At 41.9% G+C, this 25,828-nt stretch overlaps 1 protein-coding gene across 2 annotated transcripts in view; it reads right to left on the bottom strand.

Moving 5' to 3' along the window:
* Positions 1 to 1,289: 1,289 nt before the first annotated feature.
* ADAMTSL3 (ADAMTS like 3) overlaps positions 1,290 to 25,828 on the bottom strand; it is a 1,638,295-nt gene continuing 1,613,756 nt past the window's right edge. For both annotated transcript variants that reach the window (XM_069625001.1, XM_069625002.1), the window contains 2 exons: positions 12,120 to 12,334; positions 1,290 to 6,033 (listed from right to left, as the gene is read on the bottom strand). In XM_069625001.1, coding sequence (XP_069481102.1) covers positions 5,924 to 6,033; positions 12,120 to 12,334 — 325 coding nt within the window. In that variant the 3' untranslated portion in view covers positions 1,290 to 5,923. The remainder of the gene's footprint in view (positions 6,034 to 12,119; positions 12,335 to 25,828) is intronic.

The raw sequence follows: 25,828 nt of genomic DNA, 5'->3' as shown, positions 1-25,828 counted from the left end.
TAGCTTTTAAAGTCACAAAAGACCTAATCCCTAAGGCCTTAATCAATTCCAATATAGCTTTTAAAGTCACAAAAGACCTAATCCCTAAGGCCTTAATCAATTCCAATATACCATCCCCTGACTTCCCTTCACACCTCCGACTTCTCTTCATACCTCCTCTTAGAGGACGTACGGGCCTACATGTCTGCAGTTGATCCGCAGGATGACCCTAGTTTTCGTTTCATCACTCTGTTTCGCCTGTTTTCTGCCTCCCTCATTCGAGCCTCTCCACTTTTTCACTTGGAGCATGTGGAGGCTCCCCACTAATTCATTGATGGACTCCATATCCTTCATGATTTGTCACTTTCCACACCTCTGGGCTCTGTAAACATTTCAACTCCTCTTTCTTTTCTGTACCCTGGAAACACAGATAATTTGAAACCTATAACCCTATTTTCCGAGGCATCCATTGAAAGCATTGACACTTGTCAGCTCCAAGAGACCATCTTGCTGAATAGCATCCTAGGCACCTAAGCAATCTGGCTTCCGTCTGGGGCACGAGACTGAGTCGGCCCTCTTCTTTCTTTTGGACAATGTCCTTGCCATTGCAGATAAGGGAAGGAACACTCTGATCTGCCTGTTGGACCTTTCTGCTGCCTTTGATACTATGAACCTTGGCATTCCCTTGGATGGCCAGTATCCTGAGGCCCACCTGGCTCTCTCAGCCACCCTCCACTTCTTGTTCTTCCTGGTTAAGAGGCCACAACTCATTGTAAGACCAGGGCCAAAGCCTTTATATGGAAGCACGCCATCAATAAAGAACCTGTTTACAATCGTATGATCGCAGTTCTCGCTACCATCGTTGGGAGAAACAATGTAGGAAGTCTAAAGATTTTCTTCTCTGATATGTGCTTTCAAAGACAACCATGTGCAAGGTGCACTTTTTAGAAGGCAGCATGAGGATAGGTAATTATTATATTATAATTGATTATTTATAACACGCTTAATTCCAATATGTTTCTAAGCGCTGACCCCGGGATCGAACCTGTGTTGCTCCATCCTCTTGTTTCCAAGACAAATGCGTTGCCCCCGAGCTATCCTCCCGAGACATCGAAAAATCCAGGGATGAATTTGAATGTGTTTTTATCAAGCCTGGCAAAACCATGACATCAATGCAATAGCATGTTGTTATTTTAGGCCAAACTATTCAAAACTCTACAAAAGCAATCAATTTCAGCATATAAATGACACTTCTTATTCAGGCCTCTGTGGACAATGAAAACAATAAAATGCAAGCGAGAAGGCAGATGGATAAGTAAAGTATGGTTTATTGCAGAAATACTGACATGGATGTATGACAGATAAAAGAGACATCAGTACAAGTTCTTCAGGAATGTCATTTCGGGTTCCCTCCTAAAGTACACATTTTCGCTTCCAGATAGCATGCTTTTGTAGCTAAAGAATCAGTCAACTTAACAGAAAAAGTGCTAAATGTTGTCATATCTTTCTCTTAAATACGAAGGAAGAAAATAAGCTATTTTGGTAATAAGAAAATATATGTCCCAAAATCTTTATTGCACACTGTACAAAACACAATATTGCACATTTTCAGACCACAATTATGTACAGACATATTTTACATACATTTTCTTTTAATTTAAAACAAAAACGCTGAAAATAATCCACACTGATTTTTGATTTAGAAGGCTAATTTGTGACACCTCTTGCAGATGCAGCGCTCTATGTGATCAGAGGCGCAGCTTGGCGATGAAGCGTGTGCGGCATGTGAAGGGTGCAGATGAAAACAGTGCCTGCTTATGTGTCACCTGTGCAAAGTTCAGACTTGTGAAGGAGCTAGCGTCCTGTGTCTATTTTGTCATTATTTTCTAAGCAAGAAATATTGACTTTGCCCCTTCTGCTATTCTAAGAAAACCCAGATGATAGTTCATGGGCCAGGGTGGGAAATAGTGACAAGGCCTTTGTATTCCTTACAATGGGCCTCATTCCAGGTTCGGCCGGTCGGGAGCACCGGCCCCTGCAGGCATGGTTTTCACAGAAGCACGACACCATTACCAATGGTGCCGGTGCTTCTGTGTCTCCATTCCCATGGAGTCCTATGGGATTCCACAGGAATGGGGACTTACACTTTCAGCCGCTTGACATAGAGGGCCCCCGGGACTTATAATGTCCCGGTGGCACCAGGTCCTCAGGCAGAAGAAGAATGTTACGAGGTCAGCGGCAACCCACCGGTAGCACCGGCGACCTTGTAATGAGGCCTACTGACAGGACATGAGCATTCCTTGTGTGCGGACATCCATGATACATTCCACGGGCATTGGTAATCTTGAAGCATACTTTCTAAAGCTGTGTTTTTACACCCTCTCACTGAGTGTTCCTGAACATCAGGAAGTCTTCAGCAGTCAGCTGGTTCTTGATTGTGCATGGCATGATTTCGAACTCTGAGTACTTGCTTATCTACAGGGCTTCAGGGATTAACTCGGAGTAGCCAACTAACCCTACGTCAGCAAAATCACATTCATCCATTCCAGATTTCTGTCTCTACATTTGTTTGAGAGATGGCTGTAAAAGGTGCAACACACAAAGCAACTTCAGAGTGCAAAGGGAACTGGGGTAATGGAGTAGAGGAGGAAATAAGGGGTCGCCAATTGTTGCTAGACAGATGCATATTCCTAAGTGACCTCAATCATATGGCAGACAATAGACTTTTGAGAACGCTAGGGTGATAAATAGCCCAGACATTAAACCATGGAGAGCAACATTCGACAGATGCAAACCAACATTAGTAAATTGAGAAGTAGATCTATCCGGGTGGCTGGGACACTAGGCCTGGTAGCACCTGGTTTACATCCCACTAAAAGCATTACCTTTGTGCCTCGAGGTAAGTGGGAAGTTGGGCCGGACGAGGCAGCAAGGAGTGGGACTGACAGGGAGGGAGACTAGCTCAGGGTGTGTTGGAAGCCTGCGTGAACAGATGCTTCTTGAGTGGTGACATGCTTTTATATCTACGTGTATGTTCATCTGGCGTATTTGCCACGATTGAAGCAACATGGATTTTGCCTATTTTTCAGGGAACAAGCAAAACATGTTAAAAAAAGGGGGAAGGTACAGAAAAAAATTTAAGTAGGGGTTTCAAGAGTTCTCCCGTTTAAAAAAAAAAAAGATGCAAATGCATGAAGATGTATAAATGATGTAGCGACATGGAGTCCCTTGAGCAGTATGCTGCATTTCGGGTAGTTCTCTTCTAACATACAGGCCTCCCGGAGGTCATTTCACATGTTTTCGGGAGATCGGGGTTGGAATTCCGTGAGAGAAATGTTCGAGGGAGAGAAGACCGAAGATTATTTTTCCGAAAATAACCAGTCTTTTCTCACCTGAGCATTTCCGACTTGGCCCCCGCCCCCAAACCAACACCCACACCCCCCACACTTAGCTTGCAGCGCCACACTTTGCTGTGTGCCGCCGACTCGATGTGTCCCTGCAACGCCTGTTCCCTTTCACTTCTGTGATTGGGAACCGGCGCCACAGTTTCCTTTCCTTTTTTCTTTTTTTTAAAACTTTTTTGGGGTAGACTGCGGAGGACACCCATGCGACCCCCCACTCACAATATAGTGAACAAGGGTGCGGGGCACAGAAGACAGAAGTCTGCCATCAGGCTTTTGAACGAGCTGCACTTTGTACATAAGGACAGGGTTTTTGTGCTCTCATTAGTTTGGGAGGGTAAATCAAAGTATTTCAATATTGCCGCCTCCCCCCCCCAGACATGGAGGAGCCCCCCACAGTCATGGAGGAAATTATCAACTAGTTGTGATATTTTTAAAACAAGGGGATTGGTTGGCTTTTAGGAACGAACAATTCTTGAGCCCAAATCTTAGAAACATTCTGCTTGCAAAATAATCTTTAAAACCAATGCAATTTAATTTGTTGCTGTGAAACAATTTCTGTGAAGTGCACGGGGATATAAAGAGCAGATATTTTCAAAATACGTTAACTAATAACGATCTGAAAAATAAATGAAAACGTTTCTAAATGGAATCTTACGCTATCACAAGTCCTCTGCTTTGCATATTTTTCAAAAGGCTGAAACAACGTCAAACTGGTCAACACGGTTTTACTGTAGCTTGAAAAAATGTACGTTTTTGTTAAACGGAATTCCTTAACAAAGACAAGCACATGATATGATGGGTTATTTATAACTCGCTTTATACCCAGAGGTTTCTAAGCGCAGATCGAACCTGCGGTGCTCCTGTCCTCTTGCTTCGAAGGTGAGCACTTTGCCCCTGAGCTATCATCCCGGGACATGTAGAAAAGTACAAAACAGGGCCCTTCCAGAACTGTGCTTTTACTTAAGCAGCAAGAGTAGCCTCGCAGTTGCAGTCTTGGTTCCCTAGAACTGACCCAACTAAACGCTTCTCCTAGCAACGAGTTGCACCACCAAGCTACTGGATGGAAACGTTGAGCTATCAGGTCTGGCCGCCCTCTACGCCTCCAAGGCGAGAAGGCTATCAGACCTTCTACGTCGCCATTAGCAAGATGTCGATCAGTGACTTCCCACAGAACAGCTGATGCAACAGCTCCAAAGTTACATGCTGCCACTGAAATACCTCAGCGAAGAACCTGGGAATGAGTGGTGTAATGTCTCACTGACACATTATGCCCATCTGATTTTGTTATATTTTTTCATTTTCTTTTCGAATGTATAAATCCCCCATGGCCTGTTGCCCGAGAAAACCATTTGCACCCGGGGTAAACCTATGAACCTGCATTACAAATTTGCCACGTGCAGTTGGCGACACAATATTGCACTGCAGTGATGCACAGTCTGCTATGACCGTAGCAGAGGGTCAGCTGAAAGTCATTGAATGGGACGCGATTCGACATGTGTAACAAATGGTTCTAACAAAAGAAGTGCACTGTTAAGAAAGCTAGCCTTGCGCCTTCGGGGGTGGGGCAGTATTCCGTTTTTAATGTTGGTTTTCATTGAAGAACCAGGTGTCATTTCAAATAGAAACAACGTACAAACTACGCAATAACAGAGAGAAGAGGAGGTCATAGGGTAAGACGCCTTTACACAAGAGCTTTGTTTGATTGTCTGATGCATGCAGGTGGTGAAAGGATAACAATGAGATCATATGCTGGGGATGGGGACTGGAGATCATAATATTAATGTTTTACCATTGACAGGCTACAAATGACTAGGGCACCCCACGGATGCAGAGGGAAATAAAAAAAGACTTTACCGCGGCATTGACCACATTCCTGCCCCTAAAGGTCACTCGCACACACATTTTAGCATCCCGTTGCCCACTAATCTATATAACATTTCTCAACTGAGACTCCCTGTGAATCAGATCACATGTTTCAGGTGTCTGGAAACATTAATGCCGGGATTGTGGTTCGGTTTAACACAGCACATAAAAAAAACAAAAAAAAAACTGAAAGGACAGTGTGCATTAAACACAATTTTAACAGCTGTCTGCAATGTAGCCTCCCTTTGATATTTTTAAGCAATCGTTAGACACATTTACTTCATGTCGTAACCTATAACTTTCTGGAGTTAAAAACCTGTGAAATCATATTCAACATAGACATTTCAAAAAATGCCATAATCATTAAAAAAAAAAATCCTCTCATATAATATACACAATAAAAGGTTGCACAAACAATCTGTCCATATCGATGGCTTAATGCAGTGTTCACCAGCCCCGCATAGTCACCAAGGGCCAAATTCTGTACAGCTGTTTCTGGCTCAGCGCGCCAGCACTGACCTATCACACCTTCACACTACAGTAGTGCCCCGCAAGGCCATGTGAAGCCAGAAACAATTATGTTGACTTTGACCTAAAGTGTTAACGTCTCGTGAAATATTTACAGATTATTTACATGCGAGATTCAGTGAACACTTGTGTCCCTCGTCGCTGAAGAGCTAAGCCCCCTGGCAGGACTTGCAGCACCTCTGCTTGTAGAGACCGACCAGGCATAAATTCAGGCGTTTGACAACTGTACAGTAGTGAGTCGTGTCCTTGCATTCTCCTTCTGAAAGAAAGTACAATTATGTACAAATGTACGGTTGGAAGCATTTCCAAACAAGGTCACAATGAAACCACAAACATAATTCAATTGTATAATAGCAAACCTTTCATTACTGTCCATGGAAGGATCTTGAAGCAGCCGAAAAGCCATGACAGAAAATTGAACTTGTGTCTATTGGTAATGTGTGTTATGCTCCTGTTGTACCTACAAGTTATTCAATTCCTGGCCAATGCACATCAGTGGAAGAAAATCCCTCTCTAAACATCGAGCCACAGCTTTGGTTTCGTTTGTGTGTTTTGGAAAATAAATGCTCTGATGTATGGGCAGGAGAATTGTGTTGTGTGTGACACTTTACCAGTGGTTCCGCAGGGATTCATCTTACATAAATAAAGCGCTAGGCACTCTAGACCAAGTTCCTCTTCCATGTTCTGTATGAGGTAGCCCCCACCCCCCTCCATGCTGGGAAGGCACAGGCCAGTGAGTGCTGGGCCTCCAAGCCGAGACTATTTACCGTAATCTAGGTGGAACTTGGAATTGTAGACTGGGTCTCGTCATTGGGAGAAGAAGGGCACGGCACCCTGTGGCAAAGTCCAAGGCCTACCTCTGAGGGTGGGGATGACCATGGGGGCCGAGTGCTGCCATATGCTAAGCAATACATGGCACAGGTAAGGTATGGGGAGGATTGCCTGGTTCACTACACCTAGACCACATGCCAGGGGCACGTCACCAAAAGGCTAAGTTATAATTACACCCCCTTGAAAGACTCACCTGCCCTAGGAGTGGCGGATATTCATGCCACAGCCGTAAAACCCCACAATCACCTAAGTATTATGAGGAGATCAAGTATGCATAAATAGACTCAGGCATTCCTTATGGAGCAGTCTGGAGGAGAAAAGAATGAGCATGGACAAATCCGCGCAGGTCTGAGACTCCGTGCACTGAGACTCCCTCACTTACTGGAACATATTGGCCAATGCAGAGAGGTGGAGAAGGTCGTGGAGAGCTGAGCTCATGCACAGTGGTCTTCTCCCGCACCCACACACTGTGTCAATCAAAGAGGGAGGAGCAACTCTACGAAAACTCGGCCCGTGCAACAACACAAAACAGGCGCAGGTCTCTGAGGCTGTAGATAGTCCATGCTCACTACACAGTAACCACCCCCCCATTCCCGAACAAGAGAACACTCTGACGTGAACAATTCTGAATGAAGTCAATTTCAGGGGGGTGGCACTAGCCCACTATAAAAGGAGTTTGAGTAGATAGACTGGGGTGCTAATCCAGAGAGAGTGGAGGTGCAGAGAAGGAGTACATTTGAGGCAGAAGGAGCTGGATAGGAGAGTAGGGGACTGGTGTGGAAAAGATGAAGTTTGGGGGAGTTGAAGGGATGAGGGTAGAGCAGGCTGGAGAAAGGAGCAGGTAGGTACTAGGGAAAAGAGGAGAAGATGGGGAGGAGGTAACAAGTGGTAACAAAATAGAAGGGGTTGATACAGGAGGTGGTGGTGACGCCGGAGGAGCTAGTGATGCAGCAGGAGATGTTGACTGAGGAGATGAAGTTGTTGAAGAGAGAAAACTGGAGAAAGGAGGTTGGAGAGGAGGCAGAAGAAAGACCAGAGGAAATGGTGGTGGGAGTAATGACTAAAGAGGAGGAAGTTGAGAAGGAATTGAGGGAGAAGGAGAGACAGAGTGAGGAGGATAGAGCGACAGCAAGGGGAGGAAAGACGGAGAGAAGAAAGATGCAGGAATACCTGACCAGAGAGAGGTAGGATCCCTGGTTCATCACACAGTGGACACATCAGAGTGGATTAGAAGGACGATCGAGCATGTGTTGAATCATTAGAAAGGGGACAGAAGACGAGAGTAAGAGCCATTGTGCTAGGAGGATGAAAGAGGAAAGAGGAGAGTTTTTCTAAGGAGCGAGATCACTGTGAAGCAGCGAGGAGGAAGGGGAAGGGGGGCTTGGGAATGAGTACCACTTCCCTTTGATAATTAGTAGGTGAGCTTATACCTCACAAGCCTGCGTGCCTCACTCCCTGCTGGAAGCTTTTGAACCTTAGCTTTGTGGCCCCCAGTCTCCTCCGGTACACTGCTGAGGTGTGGGTGGTGTGAGATCCATCCATTAGGATCCCCAAAACCAAAACAACCAAATGCTCCATGGAAGCTATCGAAAGTCACAGAAAGAAGTGGCAGGGACACTCAATCAGCCCAGTATGAGGGTGACTGAACCTCTCAAGGACTTATGGACAGGGGCCTGAATTGTAAGACACTTTGATCCCAAAGACCTTTTTCATTTTTTTGGAACTTCGAGAATAAAACATCCTGCGACTATTTTTTTAAAGTTGATGCCATTGTATGTCATAGTGAAAGATCCTCAGTTTGGTGAATCCCACACTTCTGTAGGTGTCTGAAACATTCTCACTTGGTTTCATAGCAACCTCTATACCTTGGTGGAGCGGGCCTAGTATGTATTTATGGTACCGCAGGCTGCAATCCCTGCTCTAGGGTTTACAGCCCAGCATGCCATGTCTGCAGTATCTTGCAAAGCTGCCGAATTGCATCCCCTTCCATCCAAGAGTGCTTCTGAATCTCTCTGCGTGGAGGTCCAATGGTTGTGCAAATGCTTCCCTCTTGGAGACGCATGGAAGCATTTCCTCACTTCAGGGTCAAGTCTGGAACTGCATCAACAACAAGGCAGTGGCAGATTGGACCTCTATAATAAGAATTCTTCCATTACCTGCTAGCACATGTTTTTCTCCCACTTGGGAGGTTTTTGTGATTTTGACTTGTAGGCATTTCAGATTCAAGTTTAATGTCGAGACGGGAGCTTAAACGAATGTGTGTAGTTGGATTACAGCAGCCTCTTGAAATCTTGCTGCTGGCACGAGGGCTGATATCAATACTTATTGATCTATTGATTCATTTGGGTTGTAATGCTCCAGGTTGTCAACGTCCCCCAGTTTCCAGTGCAAAATCTGGTGACTGCTTATCCAACACTTTTTTCTTCTGTCGAGGTGACAGTGAGTTCAATAGGGCAATTCTCGTGTCTGTCAAACACAGAGCGGAGATTGGCGATGGCATTTGGGTAGCTAGTTGGGCCTGGATCCTTTTTAAGGAAGGTAGAGGGGTTCCAGTAGCAGTCATTGGCCCTCATTCGGAGTATGGTGGTAGCCATGGAGCAATTAGCTCCATGGCTGCCTCCCATACCAGTACCGCCTCCGGTGTTGTTCAATGGGGACTTACCGGTCCATTCCGACCCTGGAGGGACCGGTAAATCCCCATTGAACAAACCATTCCCCATTCCCATTTGAGCCCCCATAGGGCTCAATGGGAATGGGGAGGGTGCAAATAACGGGCTCGCGAATGGCAAGCCTGTTATTTGCGCCCTGGTCCGACCACACGTCCCTTACGGTTCCCGTTAGGGGACCTCGGAATCGGACGGTAGTGGATTACCGGCACTGATCTCCTTACCGGTGCCCGGTATCCCCTACCGCCCGACTCGGAATGAGGACCATTGTATTGTTAAGGGTCTCCTTATAGGGAATGACATTCAGGGTTCGTGGGAAGGTAGGTAAGCTATTGCAAGAGCTTTGTTGTGTAGGTCCGAAGAATTCCAGAGGAGGGGACCCTGCACCTAATGGTTTTTCATTCATGTTTTTGGAGGTTAAATCGAGATAGAGATGCCAATTTGGCATCATGTTACCTGTGACTCCAGGTCGGGGTGTAATGGGGAATCGGGCTTTAAAGGCATTCATGCCCTAAACTCTGAATGCTGCATACGCTCGTGCCCATATTTGATTCGGAGTCTTTGTCCCAATAGTATTGAGTGGAGCTTTTGCAGGGTGGTGTGATTTCGTTGGAGTTCCTTAGGACTAGGCCATGTGCAGCTGCTTGGATATGCATTTATTTAGTGTTGAGGCCTTCTTTCTTTAGGGCAGAGCACACAAAGCTGCAATAATCCAAGTTGGAGGGATCCATTGGCCTGGTAGGGCCAATCCAGTATTACAGTTGGAGCATCCTTCAAAGCATCACCAACTAAAAGCCGGTACTCTTTACCAAAAGCTGTGCTCTGGCCAGGAAGCCTCCCCTGCACCTGGGCTTCATTTCCTGAACTGGAGGGGGTCACGGTGGTCACTCTGTTTTCTACATTTTGACCTCAAATGTATTGTGAGCACATGGTGATTTCTTCACACTCTACCCAGAATACTCCATTTAGACTATCTCTGCTGTAAGTATTCAAAAATAATTCTCACTCCTTCTGCTGGTTTCAAGATATTACGTCTGGTGAACTGCAGGTCCCACACAGACGTAAACCATCTTTACAGAGCCTACAATCGACGTGTTTCCATACAGGAGCTGTTTGCTGACACAGAGCGCCAATTGCACACCCATTTGCTATCTATGCATCAAGCGAGCATGGGACTCCCCTTTTATCACTATCATAGTTATCAGCAATACCGGGTGAAGTTGTTCTGGCTGGCTCTGAAGTATCTGCGGACCTTCTGCAGCAATGGCACACCATTGCTGCAGAAGGTGGAGAAGGTGATTATGTTTTCTCTTGGTGGGTGCAGACCAAGGATACTTGGTGTGCACCCACAAAGAGAGAAGAGAATGTGCTTGTGTCATAGGAGCCTGCAGAAAAGGCAGCAAGCTCATCCTTTTCAGGAGAACTGTTTAACCTTTGTCTCTCTTTGTTACCTAGAACCATGAAATCCATTTTCTGCACCAAACAGATGACTCAATCATTGACCAAACTCCAACATCCCTCGTGGAACCACAGGCCTTCACCCCATACCCCACCTGCCTAGGAAGGTTCCCTCAATTATAATGTGCTACAGTGCCCTCTGATCTCATCACTGTTTCATGCAATACTTTCCCTTTGACTTGCTTTGGCCCTGTTCATCAGTATAGATCATTATTTCCACCTGGGAGTAACATGCTTCTCTATGGCTAACGCTGGCCTTTAGGCTGAATATTCCACAATGCTATCGTTCACAACGTGTTACTTGTTTTACACTTCAGTTGCAACGCCTTCTATGTAAGGGGTTAAACGTATCATGTTGCATTTGTGAGGGATACCTTTTAATTTAAGAGTTGAAGCTGACTGGCCATAACAGATGTGTATAAAAATGTGTAACTGGGGTTTTGAGAAGGTTTGATACATTTCTATGTAAAAAGCTAAAGCATCATGTATAAAATATCTTTAATTGTAGAAATGCACTTTCCTGTACAGGTACAGTAACTGTGTGCAACTTTTTAAAGTGTAGTAATGTTCTCTCGAAAGACCAGATTGAACTGTTATTGTTTTGCAGTGTATAATTTATGCAGGGTACATGACTTGAATAAAACAGTGCATTTTTGTTTCTCACTAATTCGGTTAGTCCATAATCATGTTGTGTGGGTTGTTGTCCCAGTCGAGTGCTCAGAAGAACATCCCACACCCCTGAAAACACACCCAGAGATTATTCCCACCAAACTAGTAGATGACATGAATGTATCCCCAGTAAACCTGAGCCTTGGTTGCGGCTCCCTTTTGTGTCATCCTTGATATTTTAGCAGTTCCACATTTCGTTTAGGGCCGCCTGTGACTGTATGTAATAGATATAGAATTCACCATCCTCAAGAGAACATAAAGAAGTGTGTGCTGACCAGTGTTACTAGGGTGATTGCTTCGAATAGCCCCCACCCCCACGGTGCGTACACCTTTAAGTGGGGATGTGTGATGTTGTATTTATGTGTTTGTCAGATGAGGTTGTCCATTCCAGAGTGGAGGAAGGAGATACAATAGGTATTGGAGGGCAGGGGAGGGGGCTGTCCTTCTTCAGTCCAGTATAGCACCCATGTCCATAACCAAGACTAGAGCATAATCTGGTGAGGTGGTGGAGGCACGCAAGGCACCCTGGTAAACTTCTTATTACTCACCAACACCTGTGAATGCCTAACATGAAACTGCAATACCGGTAAATTAAAGAATGATTAACTACAGATCAAGAATGCATTATATCATCATATTACATTCCCGATTAACTATTCACAATAGCATGTAGGCGAGTGAACCCTTCAATATTCATCACAACCAGTGATTTCAAACCTACTTCCACAGGAAGTGGCACTGCAATGCTGCCAAGTCATTGGTCGCCGCCTCCAGCTGCAGTACTGGTCGGTCACTGCTTTGCTACTTTTCTTGTGTACGCACTCCACCCGTCGAGACTGAAATCCGTTCCCGCATGCCGCTGTACAGGGCCGCCACGGCCCCGCTCTCCAGTATACATCGCACATCTCTGAGGAACAATTTCTTCTGGAAAGGGGCCTGAAAAGAACATAAATAACACAATGAAATATTTTCAGGTTTCATTAAAGTGTTTTTCTTTACTTACACATTAATATTGGAATTATTCATGAGGACCTTATAAGAAAACAGACACTGGTAAAGGACGTATAGTAATCCGAATGCACTGGTTAAACTTGAATACATGGTTTGTTCTTCTATAGGTACACTTAAAGATCCCTGAATTTAGCTATAAAAAAGGAGGCATGATATTGACTGGAAGACACCATGATGACAGATCCATCCCGGTTGCGATGTGTGCACACAATTTTCATTAGAAGCAAATGGCGGCAGATATTTTTAAGAAAGCAAATTGTCCCCATCAGTAAAATTCATGTGGCACCATTTCAAGAACCTTTACTGCTTATTCAGTGCACAAAGGAACAATAGGATCACCCTCAAAAAAACAACATTAATCTCATATTGACTGAAAATGCAAGCATTTGATTTAACAGCGGCATACCCATAATGCTTTGCTCTTTCACTCTGAGCTGGATTCCAGTGATGGCTACTAGCAGGGGCTGTGACATGTGTGGCTTGTAAACTGGAATGGCCTACTTAACACTCAAAGGAAAAGAGGACATGTTCTTTCAGGGATTCCTAATGACCAGTAATAAACCCTTGTGTCTATGTTGTCCTGATACATATTGATTGCAGATGTCCAGGAAACTAAACTAGAATTTATAATTCAATGGATTGATGCTCCTAACCATAGGTAGTGAAGAAGTGAAAGCTACACTCGTTGTAGATTATTATTTTTGGTGTAAAAATACACAGCAAAGTACGATTGTCCAAAACCAAAAAGGTTTGCCTTTAACAGATCCAAATATATCGAAAGTCACACAAAGCAGTCCTGTTCGGTGGTGTGTGTGTGGACTAAAGAGGCATTACCTATTTTTAGGTTTGGGGAATGTGTATTTAACTTTCTTAATTCCAAATATCAAGGGAGGATGATCTCCTTACTGTACAGTATGAAATGGAAAGAGTATTTGCATATGCTGGACACTTTTTGCATACAGTATTTGATGATATCCCTTTATAGAGAGTAATTCTAATTATTGTAATGTCAATCAGCTACATTTCTCGCCGAGCAAAGCAGAATGTCATTTCATAACCTGTTTAATAAGAAAAATATATAAATGTCAAGTAGACAATACCATAATCCCCGCACACTTTGAGTCACTGGAGAAAATGGATCAGATTTCAAACAATTGCGATCAAATTCTGGGAGTCAATCAGCTTTAGAATACTTTTAGCAGACCCAATTTTTGAAAGTATATTCATGGAATACCACCAACTTGTGAATTATGAAAGCCTGTGAAATATTTCAGCAGGAAATGTATTCCCAAATTGTGCTACTATTGCGTTAGAGCATATTGTTTCTTAGTGCCATGTTACAGACTGTCCCACAGAATATTTTGCATCAATGGCACATGATTTTGGCATTGTAAAGCGCTTTGGTGCTTCTAGAAGCCACGTCTGACTCAATACATACCATAATAATAATGATGGGCTTTCAAGGCACTTTAAACCTTTTCATTAAGGTGAAAGCCATCAGAGATTCAATTGTAAAAAGGACCCAGCAACACATTTTGCCGCCCCAAGCAAAGTGCCATTTTTGAACCCACTCTTCCTGTTAATAATGGCTGCTTCCATATTTCTAGGGCAAAAAAGGTTTCACCCTTATGGCACACTGCAGGTGGTATCCGAGGCAGAGGCTTGAAAAGCCCTAATTGCAGTACCGGCTCGATTGCAAAACACGACTTTCATGACACATTTCATTATGTGTGTCCCAAGGTAGCTAGGAGGGTACGACATTGTTAAATCGCCAGTATATTTTTTCGATGAGTTTTCTGCAAGAAATATTTCAATGAAAAAACACATTGAAGGATATAGCGGTGGGTAAGGGGATATAAGGGACATGGAGGAATAGGGAGTAAATAATAGGAGACAGGAGGATTGGTCGGGGGGACCCCCAAATATAAAAAAAACATTTTTTAATGAGTAACAAAAAATACTTTTGCCAAAAAACTAATTGACAAAATAACTGGTGATGTACCAACATAGAGACAGCTAGAGAATAGCTGTTGGGACTACTGTTCAGGATGTGGAGTAATGCCTTCAGATAGGCTATCAGTCTTACTGGGTGGGAACATTTTTGTCACAGCTTCATTTCACATTTCTAATGTCCCTAAAGTCTATGATTATGCCACTGTAATGCATTCCATCATGCATTACAAAATACAATGGTATGCAGGGAAATAATAATCAAGCAACAAGAATAGTAAAAACCTTAATTACAAACAGAAGGTAATGCATAAAGTAAGGCTTCAGATCAAGAAATAATCAAAGTAAATAAATGATATATCATAATTGAGCCCCACCAAATAGTGAATAAATAAAAACAATACTAAGCAGGAATAATTAATGCAATCATAAAACAGCTAGATTCGGACAGATAAAATACTTGTAATAATCGTTAAATACCCCCAAAAATAAATATGCATTAACACCGTTAGCATCATCATAAGGTCAGAAGTAAGAAGTTGAAATACAATATGCATTCTCAATATTAATTATAAAAGGCAGTGCACAGGCCAAATAAGAAGAGCATGTTCATTTTTATCAAAAGGCACATGCTAATCTTTATTCTGGGGCTCCATACACTCGGCAAGAGCAGATCCTAATTAACTTTACCTGTAGTTTAGTGCAGGATTTACGAAGGAGTTATTTGCCCAAACCACCAGGCCAGAATAAGCATGATAGCAAAAATAATAAGGTTTCTCTACACAGGTAAAACGCGTGTTGTTTAAGAATGGGGAGAAGCATAGCTCTCTGAATGTCTCTCTATGGGACGAATAAACTCCTGCATCAGGGTCTTGATCTCTGCGGGGCAAAAAGGGAAGAATTTGTTTGAGACTCTTCAACCAATTTTTTGTTGCAGATATAATATATCAACAATTAAAATGCAATCATGGGATGTTAATTCTTTGTTTCAAGAACAGGTTCCAATCAAGTATGGTTGCAATCAGTTAGGGTTACAAATCAACTCCCAGGCTCTATTTTCTGGATTTGCCATCTGTGACAGATCTCATCATGTCCTATGATAATCAAATAGCGCCAAACCAAATTTTTGTGGCACTAATTCAATCCAGTTTACTGGATTCCTGAAGCTGTCAGAAGCCGCAGCCTGTTAAAGTTCAAATTATACACGCTTAATCCAGGAAATAGCAACATTTCTTACACTGTGACAGATATCTATATATATATATATATGTATAAAACAAAGTTATGTTTGTTTGTAGGTTTGTATGTGGCATTCTTGGGGATATAACTATTCATGAATGGTGAGGTCTGGTGTCATGAATTTTGCATGAACTATTCTTTATTTCATTGCCAAATTAATGCAATTATTTCTGGCTCGATAGGTCATCCCGTTCCGGAGCTAATTTATCTTTTTGGTTTTTCGGCATTACGTTTTGTGGTGTTACACCGCCATCTACAGGTCATTTGAAGAAAGTGCTCAGCATCGCGCATAGAAGCTGAAACATGATTTTGCTACAATTTGAAGATGACAAAGTTGAATCAGTTGATTTGAATCAGGTTCCATGTTTAACAAAAATAATTCTTTCTTCTGTATTCTCTCCTTTCACAAATGCTTTAATGCCATAATATATTTTTACAAAAATTACCACGAAAAAAAGAGCAGTATTTAATGCCACCCGAATCAAAACAAAACATTGAAAGCTGAAACATGATCAACATTCAGAAGAAGGTAGATCTCAAGACCATGAAGCTGATAGAATTCAACATGCTTTCAGAAAGAACAATGAAAGTGCTCAAGAACCTGAATCAAGACTTACTAATCAGAGAATTTGTGCTGCTAAAAAACAAAGCAACGAAACTGATGGAGAAACTGAAACATGACACGAGAATTAGTGCTGCTAAACAACAAAGCAATGAAACTGCTGAAGGAACTCAAGCAAGACTTACAGATCTGAGAATTTGTGCTGCTAAAATAATAAGCAATGAAACTTCTGAAGAAACTGAAGTGAGACTTACCGATCAGAGATTTAAAAATCTGAGAATTGAAATCCCGGGTGAAGCCGGGTAGTTAAGCTAGTTATAATTATAAAAGTCAAAGCAATTGCCTAAGCCAAAAGAAGGCAACATTGAAAGAAGATAATAAACACAACCATTGCCAAGGCCAAGAAAGGGCAATATTAAGGGAGATTACCAAACAATATTGCCAAAGACAAGAAAGGGGAAATGTGAAACAAGTTAATGAGAGCCAATATTGTCAAGACTAAGAGAGAGCAATTGAGAAACAAACCAATTGTAACCCTTATTGTCTTAGAGAGGAAGTTGGCAAAGAACCAAACAAGCATTGTCTAAGCTGAAGAAGAGAAAGTGGAATAAAAGGCCATTATCAGAGTTTGGATTGATGCAAGAGAGGAAACCCATAGTGGCAAAAGAGCTGCCCACCTGATAGAAAGCATTCAGGAGGAGAGGAGCATAATCTTCATTGTGTGTGGCAATTACAAGGGTGGAACAAACAGCATCAATGTGTTTCATGTTTTCCCAGTGTGGAAATCTAAGGGTATTCTCACTTCTGCTCCCTTTGTATCCTCTATGCAGGTGGCCAGGGAAAGGGCATCGCTTTTGGATCCTACCCCTGAGTGTCCTCTAGCGAAGGAGGATCACCTGGATAGCCCGGGATTGGAAGTCGCATACCCATAGGTGAGAAACAGTATTCCATATCTTCCTTTCCAAATGGAATCCCTATACCAGAGAAGGTTATTAAATATTGTTCATCCAGTCCCATGATCTCTGAGAAGGGTTGTTGCAGTTTATTATGTGGTCACACTCAACTCAGGGAGTTCCTTTCCCCCCAAGCAAAGTGGCACAGAACAAAGCACTGGTATTTTAGTTCAATTTGGTAAGGCCTCCAACCCGTCTCGCACCCAACCCCAACAAATACCCGGTGTAACACTGGACTAGGAACCAGGTCGTTGTGTAGTAAAAATATATATTTATTAATTTATTGACTCAAGATTTGACAAACAGACTAACATCAGCCACCAATGCTGTGGCAACACAAGAACAAAAATGACTTCCGTAATGGCACAGAGATAATATTAAGATATGCAGCCACAATTTCCCGCAGCTTTCTTTTCAAATCACTCACTAATACAGAAAAAGAACAATTCAAGGCACACATTGATTGCTTATTTGGTTGCAATACTTTTTTCTCCCAGCAACCCCACCCTCCAAACATCAATTAGTCTTGACCCCTCCGAATTGAAGGCAAGTGGCAGGGAGCGGGAACACAATGGGAAAATCGTTTTGGGTTCTGATAGAAAAATGCACTCTTTGGAAAAGGGATTCAATGGGAAAAATGGTTTTGAACGTATTACTACAGATGCAATATGAGGGAAAGAAAAGCAATGGGAAACATCGTTTTGCACTTATTACTACAGATGCAATATGAGGGAAAGAAAAGCAATGGGAAACATCGTTTTGCCACACATACACAAAACAAGGTAGGGCTTTGTGGTTTAGGTTAGAGCACAATGGGAACATAGGGGTAATTTTGTTTTTTCCACCACACATGCAAAGGAAATACAAGGCATCACACTTCTGATTTAAATGAAGGGGGATCAAGGAGGAATTTCGTTTTCACCCTGCATACTCACTTGAAAACAGGGTTTTGGGAATTAATTCTTTCGGATTCTGGACCCCTCCCTTTCTGTAACGAAGTCAGGGGTTTTCTTACAAATAGTCAATCAAATCTTTATGTCTATACTGGCTCGAAACACACTGGGAGGAGCTTGTTAGTTTTGAATGCTAACAACACACATCCCATGATTTCTATAGGGGAATTAATTGATTTACTTTAATTAAATATGCTAAGGATTTACACAAACAAACAAGGTATTTTGCTATGGGGAAACAACTAGAGCAATACTTGAGAATAATGCAGGGCCTACATAGTCTATGGCTTTGGGATAGTTTTACTTACAGGAGAGGCCCTGTGGTGGGCATCGGGGAACAGCAGGGCACCTCTGTGACAGCAAGAGTGTCAGTCAAGGATACTCCCCTCTGGCTCCTCCAAGGGGTCCCAGTCAGCTTCTATGTCTCCTTGTCCCTGTCTGCAATGCAAGATTTGGTGCCTCTCTGCTTGGTTGTTTCTCGCCAGAGTTCAGCGACAGGTTACCACCCGGAAACAAGTGGAAAAAGCCCATTTCTGATGCAAACTGGTCCTCTTATAGGGAAAGTGACATCACAAACCTGTCACGATTCCCGCGGAAGGGATTGGTTGGTTCTCTCCACCCACCTCCCACCTCTGTGCTAATAGGACAAGGAGTTGAGGGGTGTAGGTTAGGAAAGCTAAGGGAGGAGAAAGCTTTGTCATCCCAAACTGACATGTGGGTTTTGCATGTTTAAACTCTGAAAACCTATCAACATGGCAAGTACCCTGATTTTTCAAATCTTTACATGTATGGATATATTTTTAAGAAATACATTTTAAAACAAATCAGATGATGCTAATCTGAAGTCGGCACGCCCTTCCTATGCAGAGATACCATTTTTCTTTGTTTCCTCAGGATCCACATCAGTGAATAATATGACAAATTAAACGTTAATTTTGTCCTTCACTCCCGCACCAATTTTCAAATCTCATGGAATCATAGGAAGGCACAAATCACATTTTTCTTAATAAACTTCTGTTATGTTTATCACACAAAAATCGTTTTGGCATGGTTCAAGGGAGATTTCTGTCACCTTTAATAAAAGTCTGGAACAAGCATTGTGGCATTTACAATGCGCTCTTTATGCAATGACATGGATTTTTCTATTAATGAAACCCCTGCCTCACAGGCCTCACTCACTCTCCTAGCCTCCACCTTTTTTCAGGTTTAATTTATCCTTAAACATGCGACCAGCCAGATGCTGGCTTATGTTTATCTTAGCCTATCCCTCTTTGGCTTCCAAAGGGTCCTGGCTATAGCTTAATGCACATTTTATGGGAGTTGTGACCTCAAGGTCGCTTCTGCTGAAAAAACAGGCTGGGCTTGATCTATTTCCACTATGGTTCCCATCTCGGGCTATGTATTTCTTTGTATTTTTAAGCAATTAACCTGATTGATTGTTGACAACCAGACCTCCCTCTCCGGGACAAGCAGAGGAAAAATCTTTGAGGTTTAAGTTCCAGTTCAGTAGAAATGCCTAGCTGCATGTCCATTCTGCAAGAAAGGGCTTTTAACTTGCACACAATGCATTTTACATGAAACATTTTATAAGGCACCCGGGCCTTCTGTTTGTGTGTAATGTATTTCTTTAATCTCACAGTTTCAAAAGACATGAGTATCACTTCTGGATTGTCCACACACAGGCTGGTAATATGAGCACACCATGTTCACCTGGAAACCAAGTGGACACTTCTCTTTGCATACTGTCATTTTGAATGAGGAAAAGGAAGTTCTTTTATTTCTTATAAATGCAATAAGGTTGGTTTCACTTGAGATTTCTGGATCACAATCTGTTATTATTTAACTTTGATGCCACATGTTGTCATTTCTCTGAATTCCATTTCAAATGGTGGCTTTTCACAGTCTATGAAACCCTCCTTTCAGCAACGCGTCTTTCTGTTCCCTTACTGAAATGCATTGCGCATATCTTTGCATTTTTGAACTTCCAAGCACACTTTCCTTCATTTGAGATTTAGGCCTGTTTTAGTTCAATAGGCCTTGTGTCTGACATCACCATTTCTGTGCTTGCTTTAGACTTCAATGTGACTCTACCTTGCCAGTTTCCTTCAAATCACTCTGGCCTCTTTATTTCTGGCATTCAGAAGCTATATTCTACCCCACAGGGTAGGAACCAGTATTAGACAGGTTAAACAAAGGAAGAGGAAGGGTAAACATGAGACATGGTATCCCCCTTATCCTTGGGATAGCCAACCTGGTCCTCCTCCAACCTTGATGGGTCATTGTAAATGTGTTATACTTTTCTCCCCCTTTAAAATGCATGACAATAGTGAGATGAGGAAGAGACAAGTAGGAGCCATGAAGATTACCCCCCATTCAAATACTGGGACGAAAAAGAAGCCTGAGGTTAGGCATGTCCCGTTAATTGGTTTAATTAAGGTCTGGCAAGTCAGGCAAGGCAAGTCCTTAACTTACACCTGCAGCCTATTAATAAAGCTCAGTTGTATAAAAAGGGAAACTGCAAACAAAGATTACAACAGAGGCAGAATCCGAAGTAAGAGGGCCAGAGTGGAAGCTGTGTGGGAAGCAAAGCCGAAAGGCAAAACCCCATCCGAAGTCCTGGGAATCCCATTAGAAGGCGTACATAGATCAGAAGTACCACAGCTAGGCAGGCGAGCAGCAGAAACTTCAGAAAGGCAAACATGAAGCTCCGCAGAACAGCCGGTGAGTGCATTGTGAAGTGCCTGGCTATTCGGCTGTCCCCTGTAAATCGAAAGCAGAACTAAGGAGCTGGCAAGACGGGGTAAGTGTCTGGGACACTTGAAATACCCAGGGCACACTAAGAGGACAGAGTATACAAAACTGGTCAAATGAATAAAACGAAGCATGTTACTTATGCTGAATCCCGAGCTGAATGAAATAAATGCTAGTAACATAATATATGGAACAAAGCGAAATGTGTTACTTATATTGAAATACTGAAATAAATGAAACTAATGAAAATAACTTCACACAATTAAATTTACTTATATGAAACAAACAACACTATTGACATTGAATCACAGTACTGAATGAAACAAGTGAAAGTAACATAGTGTACTAAATTAAATGAACCTATTTGCATCAATTGAATATAACATGGAATGAAAGTAGTGAAAGAAACTTCAGTTGAATATCAGATTAAATGAATGGAATAAAAGCCAACATTACCAGAAGCAAATACATATTAAATTACATGAAAGCAAACCTGATAACCAGATTAACCATTTCTTTGAATATAGTGATATAAGCTGAACACCATTGATGAACAATGAATTGAAATTGAACAAGGAAACTTAACTGAAGGCTTTAAGAAACCAGGTTGACAAAGTTGTGAAACTACGCTTTAAGAAACTGCTTGGTTATATTTTTCCATAGAGTCTAGATATGACCTTTTCTTGTAAGATTTGTGTATGTTTTTGTTTCCTGATTAATTATTATTGAAAGTACCATTTGTTCTAATTCCTGTCATTTTTGTTAAACTTTAATAATATATTTTTGAAAAAAAGAAACTGCTTGGTCAAGCACATGTTGAACTCTGAAAGAAGTCTGGAAGCTTCTGGTTGCGTGACCTGCAATGGGTGGACTCTGTGGTCTAAAACTACACCAAGACCAGGGAGCCACTAATTGTGAACCAAAGATTGATGGCAATGTGAAATTAAGTTCCTGGTTGCGTGACCTGTAATGGGTGGACTGTGTGGTCTGAAACTGCACCTTGACCTGGCAACTTTTCTAAGTTAACAAGGAAGCTTGCTGTGGTGAAATTAAGAAAGTCAATGGTGATAAACATCAGACTTGGGGAACGTACCCTGAGTTCTACAAGTTCATCTAAAAGACAAAAGCCTCAGTGATACTTTCTTTTCATATAAGCATTGAGCTTGGGGAAGGAAATCCTAAGTTTTGGTGTCCTGGAACTGAGTTACCCTGGAACTATGTTAAACTTGGGCAAGGGCACCTTAACCGTTATAAACAGTATTTCATCTATTGCTAAAAGGAAGAGAAATTGAACTTTTTGGTGAACCTACTGACATTTGGGAGAGAAAGGTGATGAATAAGCTAGAGCTTGAAGTAGCTCAGAACTTTATGTTTGGAGCACTATTTTGAGTTATAGTTGATGTCCCTACACATTATACAGCGTTAGTTGTGAGGGCAAGTAAAAGATTTTGACACAGACAGATTTTTATGTTTAACTTACTGACATTGACTTTCCTTAGTTTCTTTAGGTAGGGACATCCCACCTTAGTATAGAGTAAATTAAACATTAATCCATCCTGACATTTTCTTTAATAAAAGATTGGTCAACTTTGAATCTTTTGTCTGTGTTTCCTTCCATGATGCCAACCTCACAAATGGTGTCAGGTGTGGGATACGATTCAGCTGATACAAGTGGAGGGACTCACATGTGGGTAATAATCCAAAGTGAGGTAGGGAAAGACATCAAAGTAAAAGTACAAGAATAAGATAACGTTTTGACACAAAAGAAGATTGTTGGTTTACAATTACAGGTCCCAATCAAATGCCAATACTTATTCTATAAGACCCAGATCCTTCTAGATACACTTTGACTAATTATCATTTGAGACACAGGGATGAAATAAAGTTGTCCATTAGAAAGCCCCAGGCTGTTATTCGACTAGGAGCTTTAGAAATAGTAAAATCAGGACCAGGAATTTCATCTGATTCCTCATCTTTCAAGGTAATAACGGAAGAGCTGGAGGTAAAATCTGATACTACCGTCGATCTGGAATTTGTTTCTGGATCCAAATCAATGGCCCCTCTAGAAGATGAAACATCAAATTGAAGCAGGGCAAAGATTACAAAAAGGTTTAGAGAAATTAATAGCTATTCAGGAAAAACCTACTATTCCTCAAGGTGTCTATAAACCATATAAACAGGGAGATGACTTAGGATTTTTATTTTTTCTATTTTGAAAGGATTGCCCCACCAACAATTTAATTGGAAAGACAAATTAAATCTGTTCTTTGGGACACCTTTTAAAAGGAGAGTTACAAATATCATATGAATTATTAAACCTTCCTGGGGACAGCAACCTTTACTGAAATTAAGGACAGGTTTTTACAACGGGTGGGTCAAAATAGTAATTATTACCCACAAAAATATAGGATTTTAAAAATAGGACCTGGAGAAACACCTATTGAACTAGTAGAAAGAGTCAAAAATAGCTTATCATTATGCTTATTAAGGAAAACGTTACCAGAAGTAATTGAAGCTATCGGTTTGGAACAGTTTATTAACTCTCTACCTCCCTTGCTCCAACGACCAATGTTAGAAGTAAATAGACCTACCCTTGCTCTAGCTATTGAAACTGCTCAAAATGTTTCTAATGCGAATACATATTTTCATTCTCTACATAAACCAGAAGAAAGAAGAGAAAATAAGGGATCCCCTGAACGTACATTTGTCCCCAAAGAGAAAATCAAATTCCCCCACCGATTCAGGGATTAACATGGTGGAGAGAGAACCAAAAAAGAAAGGAAGATGGAAGCAAAACCTAAAGAGGAAATAAAGTGAGATGAAATTAAAATAACAAAACCAATAGTACCAATTTGTTTTTCATGTAGCGCAAAATTGTCCTCAGAATAGAAAGGTGGAACCCATGGAAATCAGATGCATGGTAGGGGAAGAATGTGACAAACCTGATTGTAGTTATGGCATAGAAGTTCAAAGTAATTTCTTTTGTAGAACATCTCCTCAATCTACTTATGAATCAGCCATAGTTAACGGAGTCCCAATACAGCCTCTATTAGATTCAGGTAGTAAACAAACAGCAGTTAGTGGTCATTTAATATTTTTTAAAAAATTAAAAGAAGCTACCAGGGAAACATTAATGTGTGTTCACACAGATCAAGAAATGTATCCCAAAGCAGTAGTTACCATTCAAGTAAAAGGAATAACTACATATTTTCCCTCAACTATTATCTGAGGTTTACCAGAAGAAACTATTATTGGTACGGACTACCCCAATTTTACATCATTATCACAGAAAACCAATCCTCCACAAAAATCCCCTTTTCCATCTAAGGCTTGACAAGAAAATCCATTTGAAACCAATGATGATATATGGGAATGGGAGAAAATCAAACAGAAAATAAAAGAGGAAGGAATTCTTATGACTCGGGCAGAAACACGCTTAAGGGACATGCAGTATTGTATTAGACAGGTTAAACAAAGGAAGAGGAAGGGTAAATATGAGACATAGTATTCCCCTTATCCTGTGGATAGCCAACCTGATCTTCCCCCAAGCTTTATGGGTCATTGTAAATGTGTTCCACTTCTCTCCCCTTTAAAAAGAATGTCAATACTGAGACGAGGAAGAAACAACTAGGAGCCATGAAGATTACGTCCCATTCAAATACTGGATGTACAGAGTTACCACGGAACTGTGTTAAAATTGGGGAAGGGCACCTTAAAGTCTATAAACTGTATTTCATCTGTTGCTAACAGGAAGATAAATTGAACTTTGTGGTGAACTTATTGACACTTGGGAGAGAAAGTTGACGAATAAGCTAGAGCTTGAAGTAGCTCAGAACTTTATGTTTGAAACACTATTTTGAGTTATAGTTGATGTCACTACACATTATTCTGTATTAGTTGTGAGGGCAAGTACAGGATTTGGACACAGACCGATTTTTATGTTTAACTTACAGACAATGCCTTTCCTTAGTTTCTTTAGGTAGTGAAATCACACCTTAGTATAGGGTACGTTAGGCCTTGATCCATCCTGACATTTTCTTTAATAAAAGGTTGGTCAACTTTGAATATGTTGTCTGTATCTCCTTCCATGATGCAAACCTCACACCATAAGAAGTAGCCCATACTGAAGTTGTTCATACTGATGTTGTTGAAAAGTCAAAAGACTTTGTTGAAATCAAGAGATATTGTTGTGTAGAAGAGCTGCCATCCTGTTATAAAGTATTCAGGAGGAGAGGAGCATAACATGCATTTCTTGTGGCATAAACAGCACCAATGTGCTTCATGACTTTTCAGTTGAAGTGAACTTTACCACTGAAGTACTTTTAGTAGTATTAGATCATGGGTGCACAACATATGGGCCGCAGGCCAGTTGCGGCCCGCCATGGCATTTTGTCCGGCCCGCGAGGCACAAAGAGTTTCCTAATGGAGGGCAGCCCGCAAGCAGCAACGGCCACCCTCCATTAGGAAAGTCTTTGTTGTCTTCGGGCCGGATAAAACACTGGCCCTCATTGGCTCAGCACACATGCACCACGTCGCTCCTACATGCCACGTAGTGCGTGTGTGCTGCACCAATGGAGTGCCAGCACTACGGCTGGCGTGGTCCATAAGGCTTGATGCAGAAGGCATTTCAGCCTTGCCACGCCAGCCGTAGTACGACTCCAGATACCTCGCCAGCGTTCCAGCTTACCTGCCTTCCAGCACATCTCCGGTAAGTGGTCTGTGTGTTTGTCTTGGTGTGTCGGGTCTGTTTTGCAGTATGTTTGTGTTGTGTATGTTGAGATGGGGGGTGTCAGGTGTGCATGAATGTTTGTTTTTTAATGTTTGTGTTGTGTATGTTGAGATGTGGGTGTGGGGGTGGTGTCGGATGTGCATGAATGTTTGTTCTTGAATGTTTGTGTTGTGTATGTTGAGATGGGAGGGTGGGGGGTGTCGGGTGTGCATGAACGTTTGTTTTTGAATGTTTGTGTTGTGTATGTTGAGATGCGGGGGTGTCGGGTGTGCATGAATGTTT

This window comes from Ambystoma mexicanum, chromosome 11 (assembly GCF_040938575.1).
Source record: "Ambystoma mexicanum isolate Mex_15411 chromosome 11, UKY_AmexF1_1, whole genome shotgun sequence".
In the NCBI taxonomy this organism is placed as follows: Eukaryota; Metazoa; Chordata; class Amphibia; order Caudata; family Ambystomatidae; genus Ambystoma; species Ambystoma mexicanum.
Note: the sequence above shows the minus strand (reverse complement) of the source record. Positions and strands in the feature narration are given on the sequence as shown.